General features: G+C 36.4%; 1 protein-coding gene across 4 annotated transcripts in view; it reads left to right on the top strand.

Annotated features, from left to right (window-relative positions):
- LOC137952959 (DNA mismatch repair protein MSH5) overlaps positions 1 to 12,418 on the top strand; it is a 33,220-nt gene that overhangs the window by 18,430 nt on the left and 2,372 nt on the right. For all 4 annotated transcript variants that reach the window (XR_011112335.1, XR_011112334.1, XM_068800099.1 and 1 more), the window contains exons 18-33: positions 4,035 to 4,113; positions 5,102 to 5,175; positions 5,384 to 5,483; positions 8,332 to 8,428; positions 8,577 to 8,666; positions 8,773 to 8,837; positions 8,974 to 9,032; positions 10,180 to 10,256; positions 10,399 to 10,485; positions 10,878 to 10,939; positions 11,170 to 11,231; positions 11,373 to 11,426; positions 11,527 to 11,612; positions 11,828 to 11,859; positions 11,992 to 12,015; positions 12,258 to 12,373. Coding sequence is in view for 2 of the 4 variants with exons in the window: in XM_068800099.1 (XP_068656200.1) it covers positions 4,035 to 4,113; positions 5,102 to 5,175; positions 5,384 to 5,483; positions 8,332 to 8,428; positions 8,577 to 8,666; positions 8,773 to 8,837; positions 8,974 to 9,032; positions 10,180 to 10,256; positions 10,399 to 10,485; positions 10,878 to 10,939; positions 11,170 to 11,231; positions 11,373 to 11,426; positions 11,527 to 11,612; positions 11,828 to 11,859; positions 11,992 to 12,015; positions 12,258 to 12,373 (1,164 nt within the window). In the remaining 2 variants the exon portion in view is untranslated. The remainder of the gene's footprint in view (positions 1 to 4,034; positions 4,114 to 5,101; positions 5,176 to 5,383; positions 5,484 to 8,331; positions 8,429 to 8,576; positions 8,667 to 8,772; positions 8,838 to 8,973; positions 9,033 to 10,179; positions 10,257 to 10,398; positions 10,486 to 10,877; positions 10,940 to 11,169; positions 11,232 to 11,372; positions 11,427 to 11,526; positions 11,613 to 11,827; positions 11,860 to 11,991; positions 12,016 to 12,257; positions 12,374 to 12,418) is intronic.

Genomic DNA, 12,418 nt, shown 5'->3' with positions numbered 1-12,418 from the left:
CGTGGTATCAGAGCATTGCCAATTGTTGTGAGTTATTAGAATTGAGGTTTTCTTTCAAGGCACCTATGCCACTTCACTGTAACAATCACACAAAAATTCATATTGCCACATACCTAGTTTTTTATGAAAGAACTAAGCATATCGAACATAACTACCATTTTATCAAAGAAAAACTATAGGCTAGAAATATTACTATGCACTATATTTCTCCAAGAAATAAACTTGCAAACATCTTCACCAAAGCCATAACAACAACAACTCTTCATGACTCATGTATAAAGTTAGGAAATTATGTTGTATATGCACCTGCTTGAGGGGAGCATTAAATTGACATCCATGTGTAGTACGATGGCATAAGGGTGAATAGGATAACTCTCCAATAAAAGGTAGCACGACTTTGTAATTATACAAGTTTGTATGTGTCTTTTTATGTCTTTTTTCTTTCAAGGGGTGTAGGCCTAAGGGCATTATTGACATTGTAAACATCTTCCTACAACTATAAATACAACCAAAAGGGCGTGGATGAGAACATCCTTCTCTAGCCTTTCTTGGTTCCAATTCCTCTCTTATGATTGCTCTCTTTATCCTCTTCTTCTATCCCATGGGTTCGGGCTTTTCTTCTTTCTCTCTTCCCCTCTTTTTCTTTGTTCGTCTCTAAACCTTAGTAATCCTGAGAGAAGACCCTAGAAATTAACAAAGAAGTAATATTCAAGTATTGAAGAGGTAAAGGAACATCTTGCAAAATATTTTGAAACCAAGGACTTGAGTGAAGTAGGAATTTTTCTGACACAAAAGAAATATGTCATTGATATTGAAAAAGAGTGAACTTTAGGGTTTTGGAGAACGAGAGAGAGAGAGAAAAAAGGGAAAGAAATCAGAGTTCTGAATTACTCGCTGGGGGTCAAGTTTGACCCCCAAGACTTTTATAGTCCTGAAAAACAATTATAAAAATGCCCCTAGCCACTTAAAACACTTAAATCCCTATATCTCCTTACATGCTCAAATTATGAAACTTGAACTAGAGATAAAACTAGACACATAGAGTAGGTTATTGTAGCTGTTGAACTTTGTAGGAAGTGTAAAATGATGAAATTGTCCTTCAGTAGATTTTCTAACACTCCCCCTCAAACTGGAACATATATATATCCATTAGGCCTACCCTGCTGCAGAACACACCGAATTCACGTTTGCCTAGTGCTTTTAATAAACATGTCTCCAATCTAATCACCAGACCGCACGTAGGGGTGATGGCTTCATTTTTCATCACAACATGTCGAAGGAAGTGACAATAAACTTCAATGTATTTCGTCCATTCATGAAACACGGGTTTTTTTTGCAATAAATACGGGGTTTTGAGAAAGTGATGATTTTATTAAACCAAGAAGCAAAACAACAAACTAGGGAGGCCTTCCCCTTACAACAAGGGCATGGAGAGAGGCTTCCTGCTTAGCAAAACCATCCGCAACAGAATTTGCAGATTTGGGCACATGGGACCAAATACAGGTAAAGTGGGGCAGAATCTCTAATACAAAATAATAAACATCCCAATGATGCCACGATAGAGAAGTAGGAGAGGAGAACCAACCAACAATCACTACAGAGTCTCCCTCAATGTGGAGCAGATAGGAGAAGTGCTTGCTGAAGATGATGAGGCCTCTGAGGAGGGCCTGAAGCTCGTCAATAGTGGAGTTAGATATGCCCATAGGTCCAGAATAGGACATGAGCTGGTTGCCACCTGAATCATGAAAGACACCACCATAACCAGCCATGCTAGTATTGCCAAGAGAGCCGCCATCAAAATTTAGCGTGATGAAGCCTGAATCAGGTGGTTGCCATTCTTGCATAGCGGAAGGCTTCGTCTGGGCTTCCATCTGAGCAATGATACTCCAATTGTCCCTGAGTGAGAGCCTAAAGAGAGCAGAAAACCCCTTCCTAAAATGATGAAATGAAGCCACAAGGAGATGAGGCCAATGATGGAGGAGGTGACCCGATCTCGAGAAAGATGTTTGGCGCTGAAGTGCCTATTATTGTGTTCCTTCCAAATACCCTAGGGGATGAAGGCAATGATCATCCTTCCCAATTTAGGGAAGGGAGCCCCGAGGAGCAAGCCCCCAACAGAGATGATGTCATTCGGCAAGCAAAGCTGAAGTCCGAATCGACTTAGAATGCTCATCCAAACGGACCAAGAAAAGGGGCAGGATACATGGAGGTGGCAAGACGTGCACACACTGAGATTACCATGGCGATGGAGGTTGATTGCAGTGAGAGTTTTATTAAGCACGACACTCCATAGGAAAAATTTAACCTTCGGGAGAGCTGAAAGACGCCAAATAAAAGCCACCTCATGGTTGGAGGTTGCTGAAGTCCATCCCTTAATGAGGGAGTAGGCGGAGGAGACAAAAAACATACCACTAACCTCCGTTCACCAAACCAGCGAGTCATCCAAAGCACCATGAGGCCTAGAGGAGGAAATCACCTCCAACAGGCGAGAGAAGAGCATCTGCATCATCAAGACCACAACGAAGCTGGAGATCCCATGCTCCCGAACCCCAAGCATCCGCAATCGACAGGCAACACAGTGTGGAGGCCCGCCAAATGCTACTGAAGGAAGCCTTCAAAGGCCCACAGCTAACCCACCAATCCTCCCAGAAGCGAATCAAGCGACAATTACCAACATGGAAGTTAATGCCCGAGCGGAATAGTGAGAGAAGAGGAAAAATAGCTCTCCAGATCGGAGATAGGGCAGTTCTCCTCCCTCTCGAGGTCCACCAAGGCTCGTGTCAGAGCATGTCTATAGACTCTTGTATATCTTCAATTTTCATTATTTTTATCACTTCAGAGCATGCCTATAGATCCACTACCTACAAACAATAAGAGTGTGCCCAACTTGCGAGTCAAGTCTTTTTATTCACCCAATTGGTGAGTTTTTCTGAGCTACTCTTAAGTTGTGAGTAGTTTCTTTTTTGTGCCTAACATTGGGTCGTTTTCTGCCTTTAAAATTTATCGGATTTTTCAGACTTTGACGTTTTCTTATTGGTGTATGATCTTTGTCGTTCAACTACGAGTGACTTTTCTTTTCCTATATTTGTTTTGTCCAAGCTGAGTCTTTATGTCATTTTCATCTCCAGCTTGAGGGGGAGAAGTAGAAGAAGTAGAAGAAAGAGGTATTTAATTTCAAATGTTATGATGAATTTTATGTGACCAAAATATCTTAGGGGGAGAGCACGATGGAGAATTTTTTGGCCACAAAAATTTAAAGACCTAGTTTGAAGACCAAGAATCTTTTTCTTTTGGAAGCTGAAGTTACAAACTCTAGCTTGAGGGGGAGTGTTGAAGAACAAAAATGAAAGTATCTTACATGACTCTCATGGAAAGGAGTCTCATGGGAAGAAGGTTCAGTCAAGGAGGAATTTTAGTATTATTAGACTTATCTTTTAAAAGTTTTACTTTGGGTGTAACAGAGATATTGGTAACTACATTTAGTTCAGATTCTATATATTCTTTCTAATATAACTAGAGACTCGGTGTACTTAATTTACAACAATCAATGAATTATTTTTCTTCTCCAGAAATTCAACAAATTCCAAACCCCTCAATGAGTGCACGCCCTTTCTCTCTTGTGTTCTCCTTCCTCTCTCTTCTTCTCTCTATTTCTTCTCAACTTTCCACTTTATAGCTTCATTACTCTTAATGTCTCACTGATGCGACACAGCTAGTTCAAGAACTATCTTTGAGAATTTGTTTTCTTATTTTGGAGATGCGTTCAGCACATAGGGCTCCAGATTACTATTCACTACTGTTCCGTCCAATATTCTTCTGTTTCATTTCCTAACTCCCTTCTTTGGGAAGGTTGAGCCTAGGTTGAGAAGCACTTGCCTTTAATTGAGAACAAATATAAGGTTTTAAAGCCATTACTTTAAAGAATTGTCAAGAGACTGCTTTTGTCTGCATTTTTTTTTATAACTATTTTCAAATCGGTTAGCTTCTTTGAGTTTAAATATGCAAAATTTTCTCAGTTACCTTTTTAATGGCAGGTCTCGTCTATTGAAATCCAACGTCTCCCGATTCATGGAAAAAAGCTTGTTCCACACGTTGTGTATGTACATCAAATAGGTTAGTCTTCAATTCTTGAACTGTTTCTCTTAGAAGATTTGTATATTTCTTAAACTTAAGTAGTTGCACTTATAGTACTGTGTGTTGCAAAGTTTTGCCATCCTTTCCACATGGAAAAAGTGAACTTACGTGTCACTTAGGATTATTTTAATTCCTTGTTTCTTGGTAAGGGTATGATTATTTTTGGTGCGTAGGTAATCATGTTTTCTATTTATTTATTGTTCCACCCCTAGATAATATCTAAGCTATTGCATGTCATTGATGTATAAATGTTCTTATATAGTTTATAAACTTTAAAATCAGCAAGTAATAAGATGAAAAACAATACAAAGAGGAGCAATGGGGTTTGTTCCCTTTGGTGGAAAGAAATCTGGATGGGGGGAAAGATTTGTCTCTAATCTCTTTTTATTTGGTTACTGAAGTGATGGTTAAACAAAGACTAAAGTACTATTACTCTTAACGAGATTAAACTGTATATAGTAGATTTTCAAAAAAAAAAAAAAAAACTTCTCTTATAGCGGAGTGACCAAATTGTCTGAACATACATAACTCTGTGAGTTGTTAAAAATTAGACGAGAAATCAAGCACTACTCAATGAACACCATCCTAATACCCCCTAAAATATCTTCGTTCTCCCTTTCCTCCCTGTTCTCCTTTCTTCTTCAGCAACCTCTCCTTGGTTTTTCTTTTTCATTTTTCTCTTTCCTAGCCCTAATTCTCATCCTTAATCTTGTATAAAGCCCCAATGATATACCAGTGCTTCATTAATGGCAAAGCTTTCTTTGAGTCTAGAAATGACTTTGGGCCAGATTGAAGCCTGATTGATTAACTAGGATGTGAAACTGATAACATTTTATGCTTGTAGTTGTGTATCATTGAATCTTATTTAGTTGTTTTTTTTTTGTCTCTAAGATGTAACACAGTGGGCTCATTGTATCCCTTGACCGTAACATATTTGTAGGATTAATTCTTGGTTTTATCTTTTCAGGATATCTGATGTGTATTTTTGAAGACAAACTTGATGAAGCCACCCTGGGGAAACTTCAAGATTTTGAATTTGCAGTAAGTATTGACTTTTAGATGTACCCAGCAACCTTGAAAGCTCAGATCCATATACAAGTACATCAAGCCTGAATTTCAAAAGTGTGATTGAGTTGCTTGGGCTAAACCTGACCAACTTGTTTGATCTTTAGTTAAATGGGTTCTACACAAATTTTCAGTCAAGACTTACAAGTATGTCACAAGAAGAAAATGATGTAGGCTGACTTAGTTTTCAGATGCCAATCGAGATGAGAGGAAATTTTTCTATCATACTTCCAAGACAAGAGAATTGGATAACCTTTTTGGAGATATTTATCATAAAATCCTCGGTATGTTGATTGAATCTCTCTCTCTCTCTCTCTCTCTCTCTCTCCTTAAATCCAACAACCTAAAAGTATCCAGCATCAAATAGTCAATTTTGAATATGTTTTAAGATCCGATAATTATCCTGCTGATGATTTAGCAAAATTTGGTGTTTCAAGATTTTGTATTGCTGTTGGGGATTCTAGTGTTTGAGGTTCCCTCTCCCCCTCTATTGCTGTAATTTTTATTATCTTAATAAAGTCATGCCAATTTCAAGGAAAAAAAGAAGTCAATTATGAGGCCTTTTGGATGTTTTTGTAGTTCATAGAACCCTAGAGACTTGTTATTTATGGCAAATTTTGTAAAAGAGGGCAGAATCCTTTTTTTGGGAAAAAAGGTCATAGACTTGTGATTCTAGAATGGAGGTTTTAGGGTTCCTTCAATGGAGAGATCCGCAGCTATCTAATGCATAAATAGCCCTTGGCAACCATGAAACCTTGATCATGACCTTTTTCCTTTGAAACGCTAAGACCTAGAAACCAAGAAAGAAGATGTTGCATAATTCCGTGACAGTTCCAACTAGCTTAGGAAGCTTTGGAGCATCAATTTTTTCTTCAAAGGTAAAAACATTCAAAACATAGTTTTGGACACTGATGGAAAGGAACATTGAAGAAAGTACTTATGTGGACTGGTAATTGTTGAGTGGGAAAAAGTTCTAAAAGTGCCAAGGAAAAATGGATTCTAAGTTTGAGCAATAGGCTTCCCAAGTAGTTAGTCATTTTAGGATGAAACCAAGTTTAATTCAATAGTGCTATCAAAGGAGGTTGTGCGTGTGGCCAAGGCCTAATTTGTGCTCCCCAGGTTATTTGTATGTTGTGTACCCGATTGGGAGTTTGTGCTCACGTCTCAAGTTCATTCTATGTACGCCTAGACGTGAGGGAGATTATTAATGTGAATAAGTCCTTCAATGAAAAGTGCTAAGAAAAGTACAAATAGAAGTTAATGGTTTATAAGGTTGAGTAATGGGCATCTTAAGTGACTAGTCATTTTGGGATGAAACCAAGTTTAATCCAACATATACCACCATTGGAGCACACAACAAAAAAATAATCTAGTTCTCACCTCATGGATCCCACAACTCACAAATAACCTAGGGAGCACAAATTGGCATTGGCCCATTCATATAACCTGCACTGATACCACTGTTGGATTGAGCCCGTTCCATCCCAAAACGACTAGCAACTTTGGAAGCATATTGTTCAACCTTATAACTCATTAACTTTTCTTAGCACTTTTCAATGTGGGACTTTTTCACACTTAACAGTGTTTGTTTTCAACTTTCGTAGGTTCCATGGCTAGCACTTTTCAGTTTTATATTCCTAGTAATAGCGTGTAGGACTGTAGAATCTGTTCTTATACCATGTTGAATTCTAGAGTTCCATTGAAGGAATAATGAGTAAGATGAGAGAGAGTATCTCTCTCTCGACCCAACAAGGCTTCACTATAATCTTTTTTTAAATGAAATAGTGAAACTTTATTCAAAAGAAAAGAGGCTGAACAAAGCTTTTACACAACTTACGAGTAGAACAATGCAAAGACAAAGCAATAAAACAAAAAGTACAATCAAGAAAGTCCATCCTCTAAATTGACCACCAAACCAGGCTGTGAATGACCCGAATTTGCAAGTTTTTGGTCAATGATTTGGGTGACTGTAGCAACCATTTAACCGTCAAAGGAACCGTAAGTTCCTCATTTTGCATAAATTGCTGATCGAATTTCCAGGCATGCTGCCCTTGCCCTTAGCCCTTGGCTCAAGATATAATGGTCTTGGAGTCATCTTCAACAATATCTGGACTTGAGAAGTGTCTTCTATACACATTCAGCCCTTGGAGGAGGGCATGGACCTCAGCATAGTGGAATCTGACATTTTCAGTCGGTGACCCATCATGCCCCAAACAAAATAAAATAAAATTTACTAAACACAAATTCTAATCAAACTAGGTCTCATACTCTAGGTAAGACTCCGATTTCTGTAATTTCTTATATACTTGAACAAGAATGAAGGGACATATTGGTGTAAAAAAATTATCAACCCTAAAACAAACTTTAGACTTGAAAGATCCTAGAAAGATTAATGTGAGAAGAAAGGTCTATATCAAACTTCATCCGCTCCTTCACGTAGAGAGAATTGCAGTAATTCTAGTCTAGGGTTTGGAAAATCCAATCAAAATCAACAGAATTAGGATCGTTTAAAAATAGATAAGTGAACAGCAGAAAAAGAATTGAGAAAAAAGAGAGAAGAAAATGAGAGATGTTGTTAACCTGCATGTTTTCAAACTGGTGACCTATCTCTCTTTACAAAAGAAAACATTCACCTTCCCCATTGCTCTACCACTACAGTCAACAGGTATGTCCCTTCAGAATCTACTAATTGTGAGGCTTTTTAAAAGGATGGATGTCTGTTTTAGGGGGAAAAACGAAAACAAAACTGTGAAAATATAAAGCTGGGCAGAAATGAATAGCCAGAAGAACACTTTAATTATTGTCTAAGAAGAACACTATTATTAGTACTTGCCTAATAATGAAGAGTATCCAACATCTACTGGCTAAAACTCCTTTCTGCTACAAAACTTTCTTTTTTGTGTTTTTTGTTATGCAATGGATCTAGAAGGCTGTTTTTTTTTAATGAACTCTTTATCCAATCAAGCATGTCTTTCTCTAAACCTTTCTTCATAGAAATTCTGGATGATCTATTTCATTATCTAGGTTTTCTGCTTCACTAATCTTGCACTTAATGTTGTCCTAAGATTCTTGTGTGCTTTCTCTAGTTATTCAACTTTTAGTTTTCATGTTTTTCTACTGCCATTGTTACAGATCTGGAAAGAGTGATCACAAGAGACTTGGTGTCTCACATACTTCTTTTTTCACCACATCTGCAGAAAGCTGTTAACTTTGCTGCTGAACTTGACTGGTATTAATACTATAATGATTATTTGACTCAGTTATATGTTCAATCTTTCTTTAGTATATGAAGCAACGGCTCTTTCTTTTTTATCAAAACACAAGAAATTCTCTTTTCTTATTGATTAGTTCTTTCACGCTTACTGTCATGCTTGTAGCTTTCTGTCTCTCGCATTGGTTGCACGTCAAAACAAGTACGTGAGACCCACTTTGACTGAAGATACAATTCTCAGCATACAAAATGGAAGGTATGAATAATCTAATTGTCATGTGAGATCTGTAATTCTCTACGAACCATGTTATGGTTTCAACAAGATTCTCTGATTGGTGAAAGTGATTCAGTGGACCCTACAGACATGTCTTGCAGGAAATGACAGTGGAAACATTTGTTCCTAATGATACAAGGATTCTTCATGATGGTAATTTTTTTTTTGAAGTAGCTTCATGATGGTAATTTTTTTTGAAATAGGTTCATGATGGTAATTAGTTTCAGTCTTTTTCTTATTCATAACATGTCAAAAATGACTTGTGACCTTTATAGATGTGTTTTATCAGGAAGGGTCAATATTGTTACTGGTCCAAACTATTCAGGAAAAAGCATCTATATCAAGCAGGTGAAAAACCTACAAGCATGGACCTGTCAACAGCTGCCTATATAGACAATTTTGCTGATTTTTATTTTACTTTAAATTCACAAGCATTTCATTTATTCTATTCCATTTATCTTTGTTACTACTCAAACAGGTCATTTCCTTGTTTTCTTTTCTGTAGTATTTCTTTTATTTATTATTTGTAGAAGTTGGAGATAATGAAGTGTAAGAGAGGAGAGAAGGAGAGAAGAAGAAAAGTTGAGAGAAGCTGCACAGGAGACAGCAGCACTCCTTTTATTTAGTCACTCAATGATACTACTGAATGGACTAAAATACCCCTCACCCCTCATTCCTGTAGACTTCATAACTCACTACTTACTTATTAGAATGAAGTAAAAACAGTATCATCTGAGTCTAATAAAAACGTAAAGACTATCTAATCTATGAGGGGAAACAAATATACAGTAACCAGACCATAATACCCCTGATATACATATTTCAATAATATTGTTAAAGTCAGGGCCAGTTCCTCTAAAACGACTAGTTGAAAACAGAAGGCCTGTTTCCAAGTTATAAGCATAGAATCTTTTAAGGCAGAAACTGACATGGGATTATTCTCCCATTTACAACAGCTCACACTTTCAGAAAACTAGCCTGGGACATAGAGCATATGTACAACTATAGAGTGGTGGGTTTTTTTTACCCACCAACATTTATAAAATGTTCAATTTGAATTTTTTTTAAGTTATCGTGGAATTTAGTTGATGTAAAAACATATGAGAAATTGAAAAGTAACTTCTTTATGTTAAAGATAGTGACTATTAATGCAAAGACATGATTCCGGGAGAAAATGTAAAGTGCTTCAACTTTGTCAGGCTATTGAATATTTCAGGGTGTAAAAAGGGTTTGACAGACTTTTAAGATCAAGAAAATTTAAAAATAGTGACTATTAATTAAAACTCTTTATTTATTTGGGTTTTGAATCCGTCTATTACTTGAATTAGATTGTTTTGATGCTGAAACTGAAGACCTAAATGAGAATAAACTACTTGAGTACTTGAATAAAAATTATTACATTATTAAATTTTAGTCAAACCTTTATATACTTAGTCTTGTAAAGTTCGCTTTAAAAATGTGTTACATAAATCATCACAGAGAACTTATGTTTCAGGTAGCATTGGTGGTTTTTCTTTCCCATATTGGAAGCTTTGTTCCAGCAGATTCTGCTACTGTTGGTTTGACAGATAGGTTTGATGTTTATGCAACTGAGATGATGAGTTTTTTTTTTTTTTTTTTGAATGCTGACATAATGAGTTATATGTTTCTAATTGTAATGGTTGGGAAATGGCTCTCTATTGTTAATGCTTGTGTAACATTATAGTTGAAACAGGATATTTTGTGCAATGGGTAGCAAATTTCTGACAGTCGAACAGTCAACCTTTATGATTGATCTGCATCAAGTGGGAATTATGCTGAGGTATATTTACATATATATATATGACTTTTTGTTTTGTAGATTCCATATGAGTAATAATTCACGTACGCAGTTGAGTGGCTGACTTCATATTCCAGCATGCAGCAAGGTTGAGGAAAGATATTGATTTTCATCTTGCCAAATGGAATGCACCTCTTGGCTGTCCTATCTTTATTACATAAACAAAACACCCCTTGTGGACTCCCATCATTGAATCTGTCCGTCATAACCTAACATTTCTGTAAACACTGATGCATCATTATTGTGGATCACCTATATTTAGTTGAACTTGCTTGTGTATATGATATATATCTTTACGCTAAACCATTTTTGTAGAAGCATTTGTATGCCCCTTTTTTTTATTTGTCTGTTGATAGTAAAGATCATTTGTGTAGGCAGGCAACCTCACGATCTTTGTGTTTGATAGATGAATTTGGCAAAGGCACTCTAGCAGAAGGTTTGCTGTTCATTATTTTTTCTCTCCATCCAGTAGAAATTTTGCTACCTAGTGCACAGTTTACTATTGTATCATTCTGTGACTATTCAACTTCAAAAATAAAATAAATACTTGTCCTTTTCATAGACTTACCCTATGTATGGGTTACTAAAATACAAATAAAAAATCGCTTTTGATATCTGTACTCCTAATAAAGAAAAAAGTGTTATTTCATGTTCTTCATTCAACAGATGGTATTGGTCTCCTTGCTTCAGCCATTAATCATTTTGCCAACTATGATCATGCTCCCAAGGTTTGTAATAATTAATGCAACCTTTTTCTTACTTGTTCGTCTGCATCTTCTATTTAATTATTCGTAGTTTTGTTTAAGATGTAGATTTACCTCACTATAGTTTCTATTTGAAATTGAATTTTTATTATCTACTGAATGCAGGTTCTGGTGTGTACGCACTTGTCTGAAATATTTAGCCAGAGTTGCTTACTGGAGGTTGGTAAAGTCAAACATCTGTGAATTCAGTTCCTTGTCATTTCATAAAAAGTACATTCTTCATTCATACATTTTCATAAAAAGTTCATATGGCTTCCAGTCCCAGAACATCAAGTTTTACACCATGAGTGTGTTGAGACCTGAGGAGAACTGCCCTGATATGGAAGACATAATTTTCCTTTACCGGTATGAAGACATCCTATTCAAAGCTTTGTTTCCATCACATTGTACAGTTTTGAGATGAACTACTGCTTGGACCTTTGAATGTTTGAGGTCCATGTTTTCTCAAGTGTTGGATGTGGTTTAAGAATTCCTCTAGTCCTAATATATTTTGTTGTCTTATGTTATGTGGAGGAAACTAACTGTTAATGCTAATAAAAGAGGACATTTTTTCTTTGCAGACTTGTTTCAGGACATGCACTTTTAAGCTACGGTGAGTGCACAAACTATTCATAGTTTTCTTTCGTTATTATTTTCTCAACTTGATCACCTTATAATAATTTTCATTATTTACCACTTGTTGGGGTCTTATGTTGATTGATAATCGTGTTGGTGTATCTTGCAGGATTGCACTGTGCATCACTTGCTGGTGAGGCGTGATTGGCTTTACAGTAGCAAAAATTTCCTTCAAGACTTTCTTAGCTGATTTTAACCATTTATATATTTAGTTGGATTCCTTTTCACATTATTTGACAAATTTTTTAGATATATCTCATTGAATACCAGCTGACGAAAATAATGGTTATATCTGTCAACATTAGCCTGTACTATTAGAAGTAGTTGCTGCCAGACAAAAGATGAGTTTATTACTTGCTCTTTTGCCTGACATAGGAGTGCCTGAGGAGGTTCTTCAGAGGGCATCACTTGTATTGGAAAACCTAGAATATGACAAACATATCGAGCGTTCATCCAACAAGGAAATATTAGCTCAAGATAATCTGTATCAGGTGAGGGTCGTCTTTTTCAACTATATGATTGACAAACTAATTAAA

The sequence above is a fragment of the Aristolochia californica genome, unplaced genomic scaffold (assembly GCF_029961685.1).
Source record: "Aristolochia californica isolate CCGP_79_NKW_82.1479 unplaced genomic scaffold, dmAriCali1.0.hap1 SCAF_16, whole genome shotgun sequence".
NCBI lineage: Eukaryota > Viridiplantae > Streptophyta > Magnoliopsida > Piperales > Aristolochiaceae > Aristolochia > Aristolochia californica.
This window is presented reverse-complemented; position numbering and strand designations above follow the sequence as displayed.